Genomic DNA, 19,747 nt, shown 5'->3' with positions numbered 1-19,747 from the left:
CAGGGAAACTCCAAGACCAGTGGAAATACCTTGTGCCAGAAAGTAAGGACTTGTTCAAAAAAAGGATGTGGACATGCTAAAAGTACCCAGAAGCCAACTTAATGGGGTTCCCACCGGCTCAATCTGATAAAACTTGAACTTGAAAATAAATGATAGTAGCAGATTCTAATCTGTTGAATAAAATGGGAATCTACAAGTCTAGACTGATATAAATAAATGAGTAAGTTGGTAGTGTGATGAACAGGGTCTTTATCTAGTTTTGAAGTATCTGCCCAGAAAATAAGGGCAAGGTACAAAGGTTCTTTCTGCTGTAAAAACTTTATTGGGACAACTGGTGACGTCGTTTGTTGAGTCCTGAAAGAAGACAATGTGGGTAGCAGAGATGAAAGGACCTGAGCTCTTGTCCTTCAAAAATACCCTGCTTTGAGTCCACGTTCTAAGGTCCTGCTTTGGCCTTTCTGCTGTCGTAACTGCCCTGATGTCACACAACCCTTTCTGCACAGGCGAGCTGCGGCGTATCAGAGACGAGAGCGGAGGAGAGAACCCGGGCCCCCACCGCCTCTCCCAGCGGAGGGGCGGGGCGAAGAGTGGGCGGAGATGGCACGCCTCCGTGCTCTGGGGAGGAGGGAAAAGGGCGGTGTCGGGTGGGGCGGGGCCACGCCGTCTCCGCACACGCAGGGCGGGGCTGATGAGGCCACGCCTCTTCCGCCTCGCCGTTCCGCCACAGCGCGTGGAGGGCTGACAGGCCCCGGGCCGGGTCTGTCTAAACTCGCGGCGTCGGAACTGGCGAGATGGCGACTGAGGTGTTGCCGAGTGCGAGGTGGCTGTACTGTGGGAATCCCGACGAGAGCCAGAGAGCAGTATTGGGTAAAGACTGCGGAGCCGGAGCAGAGTTCCCCAGAACTCCCTCCCTTTGGGTCTGGATGCCTCTACAGGCCTCCTGCCTCTGTCGTGCCCCTTTCCCAGCTGCGCCAAGACCCCCTCCAGTCTCCTCCACTCCTTGGGACTTGGCCAGGGCTCCTTTGTCATCCCACCAGCTTTCTGTCACCACCTCCCAGCTGGATGAGGACATCCCAGACACCCTCCTCCCCAGGGCTGTACTAGTCACCCCGTCACCCACTCGCACCTGCCCAGCTTCCTTCTCCCCCAGACAGAGATTTCCCTGTCTCTCTAGGTCTGGGCTAGGCCTCAGCTCCATTCCTCTAGTTATTTCCTTCCGTCCGTCGCAGCCCTTTGGCAGCACTGGCTTCACCTCCCCATCACGTCTTCCCAGCTGCACCAGGACCTCCTTCAGTCCCTGTTTAGGTCAGGACCTGGACCTCCTTACCATTCCCATTCCTTCAGTCACTCCCTCCCAATAAACAGCCCAGCTCCTCCCCACCATATACCGTGGGTCCATCTACTCTCATCTCATTCTTGGGCTGCAATCTTACAGTCCAGTTCTCCAATGGGAAGTTGCAGAATCCAGGCAACATGCGTTTTACTTTGTACAAGAGCAGCGACTCCACAAACCCCAGGAAGAAGAGTCAGCGCATCCTGGTAAGTGCTGCAGTAGCCAGCTGTCTCCCCTGGGCTGGTCTTGGCCCAGAGGGCCCTGGGTGTGGATGGATGCAGGAGGGAGGGAGGGGAGTGGAGGGATAGCAGATGAGCCTTTGAAGACTCCTGTGAGTCCCCAGCGGGTTGGGGTATGGGACAGGCTCCATTCAGTTACATACTTTTGGTGAAGTGGTGCCCTTTCCTTGATTTGTTCGTTCAGCCAGCTTTTATTGAGCCCCCACTGTGGCCCGGTGCTGTAAGGTGCAAAGGGAACCCGCTGAATCGCGCCTGGCCACACTCCGGGGGAGCTCTTACTCTAGAGCAGGGTTTCTCAGCCTCAGCACTGTTGTCCTTCTGACCGAGAGAATACTCTATTGTGGGCCAGACTGGTGCCTCACAGGATGTTCAGCCCCTCTTCTTTGTGACACCTAGAATGTCACACGTTCCCAGATGCCCCCCAAGGGGATTTGCTGGGTTCAAAATGGCTGCTTTAGAGAGGTGAGAACTGGTTTTAAGCTCAACAACTCATACAAGCAGACAAGCCAAGAGCTGAGGGAGGGAAAGTGAGTTTGGAGAAGTCTCCGCTTTCCAGGAGGCCTTCCTGGGGGAGGGCGCGGCAGAGCTGAGCTCTGAAGGATGGAGGACGGTTTGACAGCTGAGGTTTCGCAGTCCAAGTGAAGAGAGTAGCAAGGATAAACACAGGGAAGCAGGAAAGCTTGGCTGTGATTGAGGTGTGAATCGCCAGTTGGCGTAGTGCAGCCAGCGTGGATGGGAGCAGTCATGGGAGAGATGGGCGAAGAAGTTCAGGAAGGGCTTGGACTTTGGGTCCAGGAGGTAGTTGACAGAACCGCTTTTTTTGTTTTGTTTTGTTTTAAATATTTATTTATTTGACAGACAGAGATCACAAGTGGCAGAGAGGCAGGCAGAGAGAGAGAGGGGAGGAAGCAGGCTCCCTGCCAAGCAGAGAGCCCGATATCGGGCTCGATCCCAGGACCCTGGGATCATGACCTGAGCCGAAGGCAGAGACTTTAACCCTCTGAACCACCCAGGCGCCCTGACAGAACTGTTTTATTGCAAACCTCTAAGTGCTGGGAGCTGAGGACCTCTCTCCTAAGGCCTGAGGTGCAGCTCTCCCAAGAACTTTTAAGACCTGCTAGAACCCAGCATTATCTGGGCCTTCCCTTTCAAAAGTCCTCTTGCCTCCAAGAGATGCCCCAGATTCACTTGGATAGCAGGGCTGGATCATCTCCCAGAGGCTCTCTAGGTTTTTTGTTTGTTTGTTTTGTTTTTTTAAAGATTTTATTTATTTATTTGACGGAGAGAGATCACAAGTAGGCAGAGAGACAGACAGAGAGAGAGGAGGAAGCAGGCTCCCAGCTGAGCAGAGAGCCCGATGCGGGGCTTGATCCTAGGACCCTGGGATCATGACCCGAGCCGAATCAGAGGCTTTAACCCACTGAGCCACCCAGGCTCTCTAGTTCTAATCCACTTTGGTTTGGATTCTAAAGCTTTTGCAAATGTGGGAAGATGGGACAAGATGCGTAATACGTTTCGACATTGGTTCTAGTGGTGCTTTTTCCCTTTTCATTTTAGGCTGCTGAAACAGACAGACTGTCCTATGTAGGAAACAATTTTGGGACTGGAGCTCTCAAGTGCAACACTCTGTGCAGGTAGGGGAAGGGATGGGAGAAGGGGAGGAGAGTGATGGTGAGCCTGGCACTGCTGGTTTTGGTCTTTATTTTAGGGGCAGTGGGGGAAATCTGGAGAGGTTTACCATGTCCTGTGTTCCCAGAATCAGGGGCCTTCACACCAGCATGCGGACATGCCTGAAAAGAAAAAATGAGTTACATTTGTAAGATTTCCTAAAATCTCATTTATTTGTAGTTTTCTTTAAGATAATTTTTAGGGGGCACCTGGGTGGGTCAGTGGGTTGGGCCTCTGCCTTTGGCTTGGGTCATGATCTCAGGGTCCTGGTAACGAGCCCCACATCAGGCTCTCTGCTCAGCGGGGAGCCTGCTTCCCCCCTTCTCTCTGCTTGCCCCTCTGCCTACTTGTGATCTCTCTGTCAAATAAAAAAAAAATCTTAGGGCGCCTGGGTGGCTCAGTGGGTTAAGCCGCTGCCTTCAGCTCAGGTCATGATCTCAGGGTCCTGGGATCGAGTCCCGCATCGGGCTCTCTGCAGGGAGCCTGCTTCCTCCTCTCTCTCTCTGCCTGCCTCTCTGCCTACTTGTAATCTCTCTCTGTCAAATAAATAAATAAATAAAATCTTAAAAAAAAAAAAAATCTTAAAAAAAAAAAAGATAATTTTTTAGGGGTGCCTGCCTGGCTCAGTCAGTGTGAGCTTCCAACTCTTGATCTCAGGGCTGTGAGTTTGAGTCCCACATTGGGAGCAGAGATTGTTATTATTTTTTTAAAAGATTTTATTTATTTATTTGACAGACAGAGATCACAAGTAGGCAGAGAGGCAGGCAGAGAAGAGAGAGACGAGGATACAGGCTCCCCGTTGAGCAGAGAGCCTGACACGGGGCTCGATCCCAGTACCCTGGGATCATGACCCGAGCCAAAGGCAGAGGCTTTAACCCACTGAGCCACCCAGGCGCCCTGAGAGCAGAGATTACTTAAAAAAATTCTGAATAATAAACATTTTAATTGAGACATAACATGACATTATTTTCAGGTGTACAGCATAACCATTAGTTATTCATATATGTTGCACACTGGTCATCACAATAAGCAGTTATCCATTACCACACAGAGACTATTTTTTCTTATGATGAGAACTTTTAAGATTTATTCTCTTAGCAACTTTCACATATGTAATATTGTTAACTTTCACATATATGATATTATTCATTCATATATAATAAATATATATATATTATATAATATTGTTAAATACAGTATTGTTAATTACATCCCCTTATTTATTTTGAACTGAAAGTACCTTTTGATCACCTTCATCACTTTGAAATATTCTTTATAACTGTTTGGTTCCCAAAAGGCGGCCAAAGCTTGCCAGAAGTTTCTGATGGAACTAACAGGAAAAGGATCTGGTAGTGTCAAAGGCTTCAGGGTTTCCATACAGCTCTGCCACTGATCACCTGCTTTGGGCAACTCTGCCTTCCCTAAGCCCCAGGCTCCCCATCGGTGCAGTGATGATTGTCCACCCCAGCAGCCTGTGACTGTCAGGCACTGGTGTAACGCAGACAGTGTCCCTCTGATAGTACCCAGCAGTGAACCACAAAACAGACCCTTTCAAAGCCCCCATGGAACCACCCTGATAGAAGTCAGATTAATTTGTATATACTTAAAACTGTTTTAACACCACATCATGTCTTTCCAAAGATTCTTTAGTTCAGACTTGTCTCCCCATAATTCCCAAAGTTTTACTTGTCTTTTCCTCCATAAAATTTATGTGTGCAATAAATGTTAGTGTAATTCTAGATTCTTATATTTAGAAACCCCAAAGGGTTTCCCACTACAGCAGTGAGCCCAAGTGTAATTGACTACCGGAATCACCTCGGAGCTTTTTTTTTTTCCCCTCTTTTTCCTTCCAGAACCACCTCGTGAGCTCCCTCATTCATTCTCTCCTTTCCCTCTCATGCTACGAATTGCTGCTGTAGGGGATTACTGTTCCTCAGCAGCAAGTGGTGTGTTCCTCAAGTGTATTGATTGGGGCAGAAGGACCAATGAGAACTTTTAAATAGGAAAAAGGAAGTTGTATAAGCAGTATGTTTGAATAACCGATTGTCATTGATATTATTTCTACTTTATTCAGGCACTTTGTGGGAATTCTGAACAAGACTTCTGGCCAGATGGAGGTGTATGATGCTGAGTTGTTCAACATGCAGCCACTGTTTTCAGGTAGGGCCCAGTCATGAAGGCTCACAAAAACACTGCATGTTTTAGGTTTGTTAAATGAGTTAGTTTTTGATTTGTAAAACATATTTTGTAGTTATTTTTTAAAGGGTGCCTTCCTGCAAATATTTACTGGTGGCTTACTATGCTCCAGGCACAAGTTAGGGGTTGGAGACATCGCAAAATAGTCACAGGTCCTGTCTGTACAGCATTTACAGATTTGAGATCAGAAAATAGTCTTCTGGAAGCAATCTCATTCTTGATCTCCTAAAGCACTTTTCTTTTGACTGCTGTGATGCAATGACCCCTTACACGTGGCTTTCTCTGATGTGTGCATCTGCTTACCTCTTCAATGATATACACATCATTTCATTGGGAGGCTTTTTCCTTATTTGTAAAACGAAGAGGTTGGATTAGATGACCTTTCATTTGACTCCTTAATTTATTGTCCATATCCTCTAACTGTATACTAAAGGCACAGACTAAATGTTCACAGAATCCATCATGTTAAACTCTGGGAAATCCTGCAGTAAAGATATCCATTTTTCTTAGATTCACCCTGAAATAAATATTAATCACTGTTATAATCTGTGGTTCTTACAGCTTGCTTTTTATCCCCCTCTCTGTTTTTGCTTGTTTTGTGTTTTGACAGATGAATCAATTGAGAGTGAATTGACACAAGAGAGTCAGACCAAAAGTTTTAGAGAAAAGGTAAGTGTGACAGAACTGAGACATGGGAGCTGAAACACGTTCCTTCTAGGACCGTGTTTCTCCGTGCAAAATGAGCTGGCTGAGCAGAGGGCTGCTCCCAGCTCATTGGGTCTGTGGTTCCCCAGACAGTCTACCTGCAGAGACCTCTCGGCCTCACGGAGCGCTGTCCTTCCGTCGGGGAAAGCTAGACACAGCTTCATGCCGGTGTTCAGAACTGGGTCACTGGGCTGACATAGGTGTAGTGTAACACTTGATTTTGGATTTAATGCAAGTTGCAGAAAATACTGGTTGTAGCCTGGAAGCTCTCACATTAAAATAAAGTAAACTTCAGGATTTACAGCGTGGGTGATCTCACCCCAGATGGCAAGTCAGTTGAGGCTTCAGCACTGCCTGGAGCGCTGTGTTGAGAAGGACGTGAGACTGTCCTCAGGCTCAGTGGGAGAGAGTGAGTGATAAGCAACATCTGCTGTGAGTGTAGGGCTGGAAGATGGTAGGCTGTGCGTGGAATTTACCAATCCTCAGTCTAGTCCAGGCTTTCACCGTGCAAATGGACACCATTGATTTATAAATAGCCCATGACAGTTTACAAAGCAAGTACTCAGTTCTGTTAATACAAGCCTTTGTGATAGAAAGGTATGAGTCCCCCCAGTTCACAGGTGAGGGAGTCCTGGCTAAGAAAGGTGGAGAGTTTCCCCACAGTCACACAGCTAGGAGCAGTAGTGCCCAGCCTGTCCCCAGACAAACCAGATTTGTCGCTGCACAGATGGATTCTTGTATCGAAGCCTTTGGAACCACCAAACAGAAGCGGGCTTTGAACTCCAGAAGAATGAACAAAGTCGGCAGTGAATCTCTCAACTGTGCAGTCGCTAAAGCTGCGGAGAATATTATTGATGCAAAGGGTGTGACTGGTAAGCAGCTGGGACTCGGGATAAGAGTCTGCTCACAGAGGCTGCTTCCTCTTCTCTTGAGATCTTTTACCTGCCCCACAGATGGAAATAACGGGCATCAGGGCTGGATTCCTTCCTGCCTCTCCCTGCGCGCCTCCTTGGGAAACAGACTCTGGATATAGTAAGACACGTCTGCCTGTAGGGAGGTCACAGTCAGGTAGAGGAGACCAGTGCAGGGACGGGTGTGTGCGCACTGTGTCTTGGGAGCCAGGGTTCCAGTTGGCGGGGTGCAGAGGGAGAAGACCTCAGTCTCAGGGTGGTTACAGGGAGGTCTGGGGCAAGAAAACTGGTGTGAGGATGATGAACTGAGACCGTGCTTCACTATGGGATCAGCGGATCTTTTTCTATTCCTAAACTCATGAGCAGCTTGAGCATTTAATTATATTATTTAAAAATGTATATATTGCTCAGATGCATTGTAAGAACATAAGAGAAAGTTTACATAAGAGCAATTTTTCTACTAAATGGGATTTTAGGGGCACCTGGGTGGTTCAGTGGTTAGGCCTCTGCCTTCGGCTCAGATCATGATCTCGTCCTGGGAGCGAGCCCTGAATCGGGCTCTCTGCTCAGCAGGGAGCCTACTTCCCCCTCTCTCTCTGCCTGACTCTCTGCCTACTTGTGATCTCTCTCTGTCAAATAAATAAATAAAACCTTTAAAAAAATAAGTAAAGTAAAACGGGATTTTAGGGGTGCCTGGGTGATTCATTTGGTTAAGTGGATGACTCTTGATCTCAGCTCAGGTCTTGATCTCAGGGTTGTGAGTTCAAGCCCTGTGTTAGGCTCTATGCTGGGCGAGGAGCCTACCTAAAAATAAAATAAAATGGAATTTTAGTAGTTTTTAGACAATCTTTTTAAACCCTGAGATTATATAAATATTTCCCTATGTTTTCTTTCAGTATTTTCACAATTTTACTTTTTCTAACATTTAAATCTTAATGAAGTTTTTTTTGGCATATGGTACAGACCTAATTTTATATTTTCCAAAGGATTAGCCAGCTGTCCTCAGCTCCATCTTTTTTTTGTAGATGATTTAAAAAGTCATCCTTCTCACTTGAGCACATTCTGTCTGTTCTGTTCAGTTGTCCTTTCTGTTCCTAGGGCAGCACCAGGCTCTGGATTTCAGTAGCCTCATCTTCCAGCTTGTTTTCTGATGGGACAAATTCCTCCATCCCTCCTTATTTTTGACAAACATTGGTTTGAGTAGCATGCCTTTTTTTCCCAGGTGATCTTAAGAATTACTTTGTCAAATTGCCTCAAAATTCCATTGAGAATAAAATGGAGAGAATCAACATCTTCTTTATAATATTATATTTTCTTATCTGGAACATAGAATTATGTGTCTCCATTTATTTGAAAGCATAAATAAACTTTTGAATTTTTTTGTTCAGTTGACTCTCAGCTGTCAAAGGACATTTAAAAAGAAAAGAAAAAGGGGCACCTGGGTGGCTCAGTTGGTTGAGCATCGGACTCATGATTTAGGCCCAGGCCATGACCCCATGATCCTTGTATCGAGCCCCTGCTCAGTGGGGAGTCTGCTTCTCCCTCTCCCTCTGCCCTTCCCCCTACCTGTGCTCTGTCTCCCAAATAAATAAAATAAAATAAAAACAGGGGCACCTGGGTAGCTCAGTCATTGGGCATCTGCCATCACCTTGGGTCATGATCCCAGAGTCCTGGGATTGAGCCCAGCATCCGTCTCCCTGCTCCATGGGAAGCCTGCTTCGCCCTCTCCCACTCTCCCTGCTTTTGTTCCCTCTCTCGCTGTTGTCTATGTCAAATAAACAGATAAAATCTTTAAATAAAAAAAAAACCTGTGGGGTGCCTAAGTGGCTCAGTGGGTTAAGCCTCCGCTTTCGGCTCAGGTCATGATCTCAGGGTCCTGGGATGGAGCCCCACATCGGGCTCTCTGCTCAGCAGGGAGCCTGCTTCCCCCTCTCTCTGCCTGCCTCTCTATTTGTGATCTCTCTCTCTGTCAAATAAATGAATAAAATCTTTTTAAAAAAACACATCTTAAAAAGAAAAAAAGAATTCACTCATTTCCCATCATTTTACCAGATGAACTATTAGAATGTTCCTGTATTCCTCTCTGTCCATGTTTATATGGACTTGCTTAATTCTTTTTTTAATACAGTTTTTTTCTTTCTTAAAATTTTTAAATTTATTTGACAGAGACAACAATGAGAGAGGGAACATAAGCAAGGGGAGTGGGAGAGGGTGAAGCAGGCTTCCTGCCAAGCAGGGAGCCCAGTATGGGGCTCGATCTCAGGCCCCTGGGACCATGACCAGAGCTGAAGGCAGGCACTCAATGACTGAGCCACACAGGTGCCCCTATAATTCTTTTTTTTTTTTTTAACAATTTCATTTATTTATTAGAGAGAGAGGGACAGCACAAGCAGGGGAAGCAGCAGGCAGAGAGAAGCAGGCTTCTTGCTGAGCAGGGAGCCCGATATGAGGCCCAATCCTAGGACCCTGGGATTATGAGCCAGGCTGAAGTCAGATGCTTAACTGAATGAGCCACCCAGGCACCCTAGCTTACTTAATCCTTACGTGGTTTTTCTTATAGGGTCATTCACAGTTTTATATTCTGATTTTTCGTTTTTACTCACAATTTGTGGAGTTTTCTGGTCATTAAGCCATGGATGGCTCTCTTCCTCACTTTTAGCTTCTCTTATATTGTAAATATTTATTAGCTCACCTGTCCCTCCCAGCTACTGTGCAGGCTGCTTGAGGGGAGCCGTGCTGCGTGTGCCTTCTCCAGGGCCTGGTTTGGTTTGTGTTATGAGTGGATGTCTGCCTGGTCAAGCCGCATTGGCAGAAGCATCCCGATTGGGAGTTTCTGGGCCAATTAATCTTGAGTACATGAGTTATAGAGTACTGGGGAGCCTGAACCCAAACAGCATGATACCAGCACCATCTCTTCCTTTATTGAAAAGCTCTGGTCAAGGACGCCATCCGTGACGACCTGCAGGATGACTCCCTCTATCTTCCTCCCTGCCACGCTGATGCCGCCAAGCCTGAAGACGTATATAAGTTTGAAGACCGTATCCTTGTTGCAGTAGAAATGCTGCTTTATTTCCCAAGTTGAGAGGCGCACACGTGAGTGGGCAGACAGGCTCTCTGAGGACGTTGCTGGTCCCATCACGCTCACAGAAGTACTCGCCCTGGCGCCATTGCTGGGAAGCCAGCTAGGCTTCCTCACCAGCTGTGGGACCGGCCCTCAGCCCCTGGGAGTCCAGCCCATTCCTTAGCAAAGTGCCAGATACCCTCAAGCTCAGCCTTGGCAGATGGTGGGGGGGCCCTCTCTGTGGGTGGTCAAAATAAGACTTTCACGTCAGCCCTAGGTCTAGGGCAAACGGATCTGTAAAAGGTAGAGCATAGAATTTTCCTACTGGTCGGTCTAGTCAGAGGGAAAATAACTGCAGTGGCTTTGTAATCAGCTGAGGAGGCAGAAAAGCCCCAGCAGGGAATGGACTCTGGGCTAGGAGTCTGCAGAACCGATTCCCTGCGCTCAGCCCCCTCATACTGTGTGGTCTTCCCCAATCTGGGCCTCAACTTTCCCATCTTTAACATGGGGCCACTCTGAGGTGAGCAAGCTCGTTAGATGTTTCCTTTTTGGTCAGATTATGTTCTTGACCTGTCACTAGTTCTGTCCACTGCGGAGTATGAAGCTCTTCAGAGCCCCTCCGAAGCTTTCAGGAATGTCTCCTCAGAGGAAATACTGAAGATGGTTGAAGAGAACAGGTACCCTCCTCCCCTGCCCTGGGGTAGATGGAGTGTCTGAGGCAGTGATGTCAGAACACGACAGTAGTCAGACATGAAGCGGACCTTTAGGGATGTCCATTGGTAGGGGTGTATGTCTTTTCAACATTTGAACATGAATGAGCCAGTGTTTTCTTGAAAATGTTTCGGGCCTCTGTCCCAAAGCTGTGGGTGGCATTCATGGAGGAGAGAGGTAGTTTCTGAGTGCATGGGGCCTTTGGCTGAGCAGAGGGTGGTGAGGCATTGTGGTGTGGGGCTTGGAGCCAGAGCTGGCCTGGTGTCCCCAGTGTTATGTTGACAGTGATTGTCCCTGGCAGGGCCCAGGTGCCAACCTGTGACTAGGTGCCAGTGGACACTTCATACATAAAGTCACTTTTTTAAAAAAACTTTTTAAACTTTTTTTTTTTAAAGATTTTATTTATTTATTTGACAGAGATCACAAATAGGCAGAGAAGCAGGCAGAGAGATAGAGGAGGAAGCAGGCTCCCCTCTGAGCAGAGAGCGCAATGTGGGGCTCAATCCCAGGACCCTAAGATCATGACCTGAGCCAAAGGCAGAGGCTTTAACCCACTGAGCTACCCAGACGCCCCATAAAGTCACTTTATACACAAGTCACTTTATACACTTTATACATAAAATCAAATTTATGGGGGCACCCTGATGGCTCAGTTGGCTAAGGATCTGACTCTTGATTTCAGCTCAGGTCACGATCTCAGGGTCCTGAGATCAAGCCCCCGCTTCCAACCCTGCACTTACCAGGGAGTCTGCTGCTTTCCCTCTCTCTCCCTCTGCCCTTCCCCGCTTGTGTGTGTGCTCGCACTCTAAAAGAAATAAATAAATCTTTTTAAAAAGTTAACTAATTTAAGTAGTGTGTATTTTAAAATACTCAGATTATCTCCCCTGTCTCCTTTGGTCCTTCGAGCAGCTTTTCTTTTACAATGACAGTGGAATTTTCTTACTTTTTGAGTTCTTTTTTTTTTTTTTTTAAGATTTTATTTATTTATTTGACAGAGAGAGATCACAAGTAGGCAGAGAGGCAGGCAGAGAGAGAGAGGAGAAAGCAGGCTCCCTGCTGAGCAGAGAGCCCGATGCGGGACTCAATCCCAGGACCCTGAGATCATGACCCGAGCCGAAGGCAGCGGCTTAACCCACTGAGCCACCCAGGCGCCCTTGAGTTCTTTTCTTTTAATAATTTCATCTTGATAAAATGAAAAATTGTCAACCGAGTTGGTTCCCAAGTTTTCAAGAGTGCTTTTTTTGGTTTTTGTTCCAAAGATACATGCGTAGAGAAGCTTATTCCTGGTTCTTGGTTGTCTTCGTGTAACTGTGGCTGCACAGCAGGTGCAGGAATGAGCTCTCGGGTGAGAGTCTGGGGAACAGAGTCCCTGAGCTCTGCCGGAGGTACTGCGTGATCGTCCCTCTCAGAGCCTCAGTTTTCTTATCTGTGAAGTGAGGCTGCTGTAGGATGACCCTCAAGAGCCTTCTGACCTCTGAGTCCAGGATCCTCCCGGTGGTGGAACAGTACATAAAAATAACGGCTAACACTGAAGGAGCTCTTACATGTGCCAAGTACTGTTCTCAACACTCTCCTTGCATTGTCTCATTCAATGCACCAAACAATCCTAGGAGGAGGCTACTATCTTTATCCTAAATTTTTAGGCAGAGATGGTGTACAGAGATGTATAGAATATAGAGACTTGTCTAAGCCACTAAATGGCAGAGAGGGGGTTCAAACACGGGCAGTCTAACTCAAGAGCTTGGGCCCCCGAGCACAACATCAGGATGGGGCGGACTGTCTGGCAGTCGACTGTGTTGGCGGACTGTGCCAAGTCTGTTCTGCTGCCTACGAATCAAGTTTTATTGGAACACAGCCGTGGCCATTCATTTGTGTATGATTAATGGCTGCTCTTGCACTACAGGGGCAGCTCTGAGTAGATGCAGTAGAGACCATAGTGCCCACAGAGGCTGGAATATTTATTGTCTAGCCCTTTAGTGCCCTAGCCCTGTGCTCGCCATGTTACAAGGAGCATTAGCAGGATGGCCCTTCCTCGAGTGTTGTGTATCAGCTGTGGCAGATGCCCGATGTTTTCATTGTGAGAGCAGGAGTGGCTCCTGATGGCTGGTCTTAATTTCCTCCCTTGCCCCCCCCCGCCCTTCTTTTAGTCACTGCTCCTTTGTCATAGAAGCGTTGAAGTCTTTGCCATCAGATGAGGAGAGCCGAGACCGCCAGGCCCGATGCATATGGTTTCTGGACGCGCTCATCAAATTTCGGGCACAGAAAGTGATTAAGCGGAAAAGTAAGTAGACATTTTATTCTAGTTATTTCCAGCCTGAGGACTTGTCTCTTAGACCGGCTCTGATGAGAGAAGAAAATGCCTGTGCTTGTGCAGATCTTTACTTCTGTGTAACGGGTTCCCGTGGGTGCCACCAGCATGCCGAGACGATTGCCCCGGCTCTTTCCTCATCTGAAAGTGGGGGCAGGCTGGGTTGTACGAGTGTTCAGAGCTAACATTGACTGCTCTTTCTTCTGCATTGGCCAAAGTATAGTATCCAGTCAAATCAAATGAAAATTTTAAGAGACGGTTGGACAAATGTCAATCCTGTGGGGAGAAAAATCGGCTTTGTTCACATGAAGGCCGGTGGCAGGGCTGTGTTGTGTCAGCTAATTTCCGACTGAGAGAGAAGAGAGTCCATTTCCCTCTGGTGGTCTGTGTCACCTACAATGAGGGCCACAGCAGGTGTTGGGGGGGGGCACAATCCTATCTCCCCGGAGTTGGAAAACCACCTGTGGTTTCAGGCCCAAGTTGGTGCCGTCTCGTTACAGTGCTGGAGCTCCCAAGAGTCTATACGTTGTCGGTACTTGGTTGTTGCTCATTTGCACATTCCAGTCGCCGTTCTTTCCCTCTCCCTGGGCTTTTGCCACAGTCTGTGTTGCATCTTATGAATTCTGTGACTTCAGGCCTCATCAGAGTCTGTTCCTCCTTCTCACCGCTGCCCCGTCACAGATGTCTCTCAGGTGCAGGCGGCCTGCAGGCTGAAGTACCCTGAGCACATTTGCATTGGCAGGTGGCTGTCCTGGTTCACGGGCCCCTGCTTCTCTTCCCACAGGGTTCTGTTCCTTGTGGTGGCGCAGCTTTTGTTCTCTTGTCCCAGCTCACGGAGGAGGTGTGGTACGAGGGTTTGGAAACGCACAAACTCACCTTTGTGTTGCAGGTGCCCTGGGACCTGGAGTCCCCCACATCATCAACAGCAAACTGCTGAAGCACTTCACCTGCTTGACCTACAACAATGGCAGGTCAGTGCTTGATTTCCGGGGCTTGACTTCCGGGGCTTCTGCCTGTAGAGGAGAAAGCAGGCGGGAGGGGTTGGGCAGGGGCAGTAGAGCATGGATTGGCTTCCATGCCACAGACACTGCTGGGGGGAGCACTCATGGCCATTTGCAGGGGCCGGGGGTCAAAGTAGTTGAGGAAACCCTACATATTACATGCTTTGTGCCCCTTGGAGAAGTTCCCGTTAGCAGCTCTAGGAAGTCCTGCCATGGAGACTTCTTTCGAGGAATCCTTCCTCATACCCCACAGAACCGGTGTTCCATGGGAAGGCAGTGGAGCAGAAAAGCACAGGCCAGTGTGATGAGTTTGGGGAAAGGACCCAGAGCAGCATATCTGGCGCTCTTTCCTGCCTTTGGCTCGGAATGTGTTTCCTGCTCTGAGTGTGCTTGGAAACATCAGCAAATGGGTTTGGGATGACTGTTTTCCCAGCAGCCTAGCTGAGCAGTGGGGTCAGGCTCTGAGGGTCCTTATCACTGCGAGACTCTAACTCTGCCTGGGGAAAGTATACATGTGGCTTTCTTTGTCCCACCTGGAGGGGATGCTGGGGTTGCCTCACTGCTCCACTGTGTGTGACGGCGTGGGCACCATGACAGGACCTCGAATGGTGCTCAACTTTCTTTTCTTCTCCCCAAGATGAGAACAGGCTTGGGTGTTTTTATTTTGCTCTCAGAATAATCATCTTACGCAGTGTCTCTCCTTTACTGCCACTGCCTTTGCAGCCTGCGGAACTTGATTTCAGATTCTATGAAGGCAAAGATCACTGCATATGTCATCATACTTGCCTTGCACATAAGCAACTTCCAGATTGACTTGACAGTGTTACAGAGAGACTTGAAGCTCAGTGAGAGAAGGTGAGTGGCAGGGAATTACAATCCCTGTGGGGGCTTGATGTATTTCTAGTACTACCGGAAAGCAGGATGTGCCATCGAGGGAACTGGGGATATGTAGTATGGACAGGATTTGGGACCAGGGGACAGTTGTCAGTGCCCGAGTGAGTAAACAGATGAGCAACCAGACATTTTGGAGTAAGCCTTGTCTTGTGAGGTGTAGTGTTAAGTTTGTGATGATCTCAGTGATTTCCCTACAAAACAACGGGAAAACCCTCAATTAGAGAAGTGAGTGACTTTCCCAGGCTCACACAGCCAAGAAGGGGAATAGTTGGTCTTCAGGCCTGAGGCTTCCCATAGCATTCTGTCCCTGTATACACAAGCAGTCTCTGAATTACTGTCTCTGGGGAGAGGAGGACTGTATGGTCCAAGGTGTGGAGCCCAGGGCTGGGCGTTGTAAGAGAACCCAATCTCAGCTTAGCAAAAAGAACTTTCTCTGAGTCAGATGGAAGGGGCTGCCAGGCGCAGTGTGGGAAGCACAGTGGGGCTGCCATTTGCCAGGGACACACAGCTTCTGTGACCCGGCAGCCCTGCTGAGCGGCAGGGACAGACTGGGAGGGTCCTGGGAGAGTTGGCAGAGTTGTGGTTTTGGGCCCTTTCCAGCCCTGCCAGGAGGAATTCAGACTGAGTAGGAGGCCGAACTTCCAGGATCATGAACTGCGGGTATGTTGGCCTCTGTCGGTGGTTTCGGGGCATCTGGCATCCAAGGCTGCCGGTGTTCCAGGAGAGCCTCTGAGAACACCTCTGTCTGGACTCTTGTAGCAGTCCCTGGTGGGATTCTCCTGAGGGCTGTCCATAGAAGGCATTCTCACAGGCAGTGAGTTTGAAAATAAAAGAGAAAAAAGGTACTTGGAGCCTGTAAAAGCTCTACCAGAATTCTAGCAAATGCTCGGTCCTGGTTATCAGAAGTAAACAGAGTTGTTAATGGTGTCAGGATAGCCTGGTTTTCCATCACATATATGGATATTTTCTAATGACAAGATATCACATTGAAATTGTCTTTCTGGGGCGCCTGGGTGGCTCAGTGGGTTAAACCTCTGCCTTCGGCTCAGGTCATGATCTCAGGGTTCTGGGATCGAGCCCCACATCGGGCTCTCTGCTCAGCAGGGAGCCTGCTTCCCCCTCTCTCTCTGCCTGCCTCTCTGCCTGCTTGTGATCTCTGTCTGTCAAATAAATAAATAAAATCTTTCAAAAAATAATTATTAAAAAAAAAAAAAAAAGAAATTGTCTTTCTGATGACTCTGGATCTTGTTTCCTTCTCTGCTTTGCTCTGGGGGCCACGTTGGGGATTCTTCGTGGCCAGGAGCGTGATGTGCTGCTCCCTCCTGTCAAGCCTCCCTGAGCAGACCTGAGGACGTTCTCCCCCATTTGTTCTGTGTTTGTTCCTTAGGATGATGGAAATCGCGAAAGCCATGAGACTGAAGATCTCTAAAAGAAGGGTGTCTCTAGCAGCTGGCAGGGAGGAGGATCACAAAATGGGCACCCTGTCCATCCCACTGCCTCCAGCCCAGACCTCGGAACGCCAGTCCAAGCGGAGGAGAATCACCTAGACGCTTGCTTTCTGCACGGAGCATTTTGGCCACTCACAGCCACTACTTCTATTCATTTCCATTTTTATTTTTAAAATGAGAAGAAAAAGAAGCCTTGCCTTGGCGTGGGTATGAAGCCAGAAGGCAGCATCTCAAGTTGTGCTGTGTACAGTGATGGCCCTGTTGGACTTGACCTCTCTTTGGTGCGGCTGTGATTGTGAATGGCAGCCGGTTCCCGTGGGAGGGTGGGGCCTGGGGAGGTCAGAGTCGGTAGATCTTACAGGCTGCACCCTGGGGCACATCTAATGGATAATGTTAATAAAGAGAAATGTGAAGGGCCCCTGGAGTGCATAGTGAGGAGGTTACAGCCCAGCTGGACTGGGAAGAGGCCTTAGGCATTAGTAGCTAAGCATGGGCCACCCCGCCGCGGGGCTGCCAGAGGGGCCCCATGATCTTGAGGCTGCCGTCAGAAGTGGAGCCAAATCAGAGGATGTGATCAGCCTCTTCGGTCGCTCTGCCTGGCTCAGGCCACACAGAGGGCCGGGGGCAGCTCTGAAAGCTCCTTCCTGAGAGAGATGAATCGGAGCGAAGGATGGAAAACACATTGTTCTAGCTCTCCTTCAAAGGGGGTTTAATGTGTGGACAGAAAGCTATAGGATTATGAAAGGCTGTGCATGTGGGAGTCAGGCGGCGGCCTCTGGAGCTGTGAGGTTTGAGGGTGCACAGCTGCAGCTACTCCTTCAGGCGGGTGTGGACACCCACTGTTCCCCCACACTGCCGCTGGGCCTCCTGGGGCTGGTGACTGGGCCCCACAGTGCTGAGGGCAACCTCCCCTACTTTCAGCACCCCATTTCCACTCCTGGGCTGCTCAGCACAAACAGCCCAAAGACCGGGAAGCTGGTCTCCATCTTGCTTCCTCCTCCTGTGAACATTTGACTGTCGAACAACCCAGGGTGAGGGGCGCCATCCCCTTGCAGAGTCGATCCGTGTGTCGTTTTGACACCCCCACCCCCAACTTTGGTAAACAGTTAACACATACTTTGAATTTTACATGGATTACATCCTGTGTTCTTAAAGTAAGATAGAAAAAAGAAGATGGTAGGAAAATACAGTGCTTTTATTTATAGGAAAAAAACTTCACTTGTTCAGTGGGCCCATGCTGTTCAAGAGTCAGCCGTAATTTCATGATTTTCTACCAGGTGCATGTGTTACTTCTGTAATTCGCAGGAGTAAATGAGGTTTATTTAAGAAGAAGAGAGAAGCTACTGGAGGAAATTGTTGTAGTGTCAGGGCATTGAGAGCAAGATGGGCGCATCGTTTATCTTGCAAATACCAGACAGGTAGTGTTTTCATAAGGAAGAGTGGTCTTGGGTCCCTTCGTGTGAGTGTATTTCTAGACGTGAAAATTTTGGGGGAAGGAAATAGATTTTTTTTTTCTCTCCTGAACTTTTGAAGTTATTCTTTCTACTCCATTTGTAATTGAGCCCTTAGAGGTATTCTTACTTCTTCCTCTCTTGGGCACTGCGTCAGACCTAAAAATGTTAACTGGTGTAGGATGTAGGTTTTGCTAAAGTGACCCCCCTTGAAGTCTTCACGGGACTCTCTTGAGTGCTTAAAAAATGGGATCCTGAGGAAGACCACCTTCCAAAATCTGTCTTGCTCTTCTGCCTGGTTTCACCCCTGTGCTCTGGCAACCCCGGGTAACAGGTTAGAAACCAGCCTGGCATCATTGGGATCGAGGGTCCCCATCAGCCCCAGGTAAGGGGCTCAGGGAGAGGCACGTGCATCGGGCACTGTCTGTTAGAAAGGCTTATGTGGAGGCCAATCTGGCATCACCTTATCCTGGAGACATAACAGTCTGCAGAAAAAGAGATGAGAGCTGGGTAGAGTCTCTTTAAATATTGATAATAGTGATGCCTTTTGCCACACATCTCCAAAGATCTCAGAGCAGTGCAGACATTACCTCATCGTTAATTTTCAGTGTTCTTTCAGTGTTCTTGGGTGAGAAGCTGATGGCGTGTTATGGTCTCCTTTGGGGGCAGAACGTAGCAAACGCTTCAGATAGTGGAGCTGAAGTCAGGAGTGGTTCTGACTAGACACTGACTGAGAAGATTCGAGACATTTGGGGTCAATATAATATTCTTCTACAGTTGTACATTTCACACACATGAACTTGCCTTCCTACATTTTGCTTCATGGCATTAATGAGGGTCTATTGTGAGCAAGGTGCAATGCTGAGCACTGTCATTGGAGGAGAAGTTTAATCTCCTTATTCCCATGCTTTAGGCCTTTAGTGATAGGGCTTCTACCTGCTGGTCCCACCCTAAGTCCCTCAACCTTTGGTCTCCCACATTCCTCTTCCTGGTCTTCAGGGTCGCCTTGTGCTTTCTCCACTTATGTGCACTTATCTGTGCCCTTCTCCCCAGCCCTGCTGGTGTCCCTGTCCTATCCTTCATGGCCTATCCCCTGCCCACAAAGCCTGCCCTGACACCACCCCACTGTATCCACAGCCGGATGTGAGCTCCAACACCAAATATGGCCAGCTCCTCTGCTGTGGCCCTTACTAATCTCTCCTTGGTATTTTTTTTTTTAAGATTTTATTTATTGATTTGACAGTTCTCACAAGTAGGCAGAGAGAGAGGAGTAAGCAGGCTTCCTGCCAGGCAGAGAGCCTGATGCGGGGCTTGATTCCAGGACCCCGGGATCATAACCCGAGCCGAAGGCAGAGGCTTTAACCCACTGAGCCACCCAGGTGCCCCTCTCCTTGGTATTTTAGTGGTTTCCTGCTGCTCATGGACATTCATGACGACCAGAGACGGTCCGGTCCATCATTGTGTCTCTCTCAGTGACTTGCCCCCATTAGATATGCAAGTACTCATTGGACAAAGGAGTGAAACTGGTGGGGTGGGGGAGGTGCAGAGGACCAGGGGCAACGAAGGAACCCCGCTGGGCCTGCCCCCTCCTCTGGTGCCAATCCCCAAGGCTCCTGGTGGCCTACAGGCCTGGTCTGTCCTCTCAGCACCCACATCCCATTCCAACCCATCCTTGGTGGTTGAAGGTCATTCTCTCCACAGCATCTGGAGAAACAGGAGAAAAGAGAGACGGGAGGTCTTCTCGACCTTCTCGATCTTCATGGACCTCTGTTGTTCAAGGCCTCCTCCTGCTGGGAGGGCTCTCTCTCCAGAGTCTTCTCC

The 19,747-nt window shown here is 48.5% G+C and overlaps 1 protein-coding gene across 2 annotated transcripts; it reads left to right on the top strand.

Moving 5' to 3' along the window:
* Positions 1-704: 704 nt before the first annotated feature.
* Positions 705-16,892, top strand: POLR1E (RNA polymerase I subunit E). Of its 2 annotated transcripts, XM_044265330.1 has the most exons (12): positions 705-867; positions 1,436-1,539; positions 3,130-3,206; positions 5,315-5,400; positions 6,047-6,105; positions 6,869-7,013; positions 9,983-10,090; positions 10,694-10,790; positions 12,972-13,105; positions 14,022-14,103; positions 14,857-14,988; positions 16,415-16,892. In XM_044265330.1, the coding sequence occupies exons 1-12, from the start codon at positions 792-794 to the stop codon at positions 16,572-16,574; spliced, it is 1,260 nt and encodes a 419-aa protein (XP_044121265.1). In that variant the 5' UTR covers positions 705-791; the 3' UTR covers positions 16,575-16,892. The 2 variants fall into 2 exon arrangements, with proteins under 2 accessions (XP_044121265.1, XP_044121266.1); XM_044265331.1 differs by lacking the exons at positions 705-867; positions 1,436-1,539; positions 3,130-3,206 and adding an exon at positions 5,620-5,645 and having other exon boundaries at positions 5,362-5,419; positions 6,010-6,105.
* The last annotated feature ends 2,855 nt before the right edge of the window (positions 16,893-19,747 follow it).

Source organism: Neovison vison, chromosome 9 (genome assembly GCF_020171115.1).
Source record: "Neovison vison isolate M4711 chromosome 9, ASM_NN_V1, whole genome shotgun sequence".
NCBI classification, from domain to species: domain Eukaryota; kingdom Metazoa; phylum Chordata; class Mammalia; order Carnivora; family Mustelidae; genus Neogale; species Neogale vison.
Note: the sequence above shows the minus strand (reverse complement) of the source record. Positions and strands in the feature narration are given on the sequence as shown.

Coding starts and splice junctions, on each gene's coding strand:
- POLR1E (XM_044265330.1), top strand. CDS start 792: ATGGCGACTGAGGTGTTGCCGAGTGCGAGGTGGCTGTACTGTGGGAAT. Junction 13,106..14,021: donor GAAAGTGATTAAGCGGAAAA/GTAAGTAGACAT, acceptor TTTGTGTTGCAG/GTGCCCTGGGACCTGGAGTC. Junction 14,104..14,856: donor TTGACCTACAACAATGGCAG/GTCAGTGCTTGA, acceptor CTGCCTTTGCAG/CCTGCGGAACTTGATTTCAG.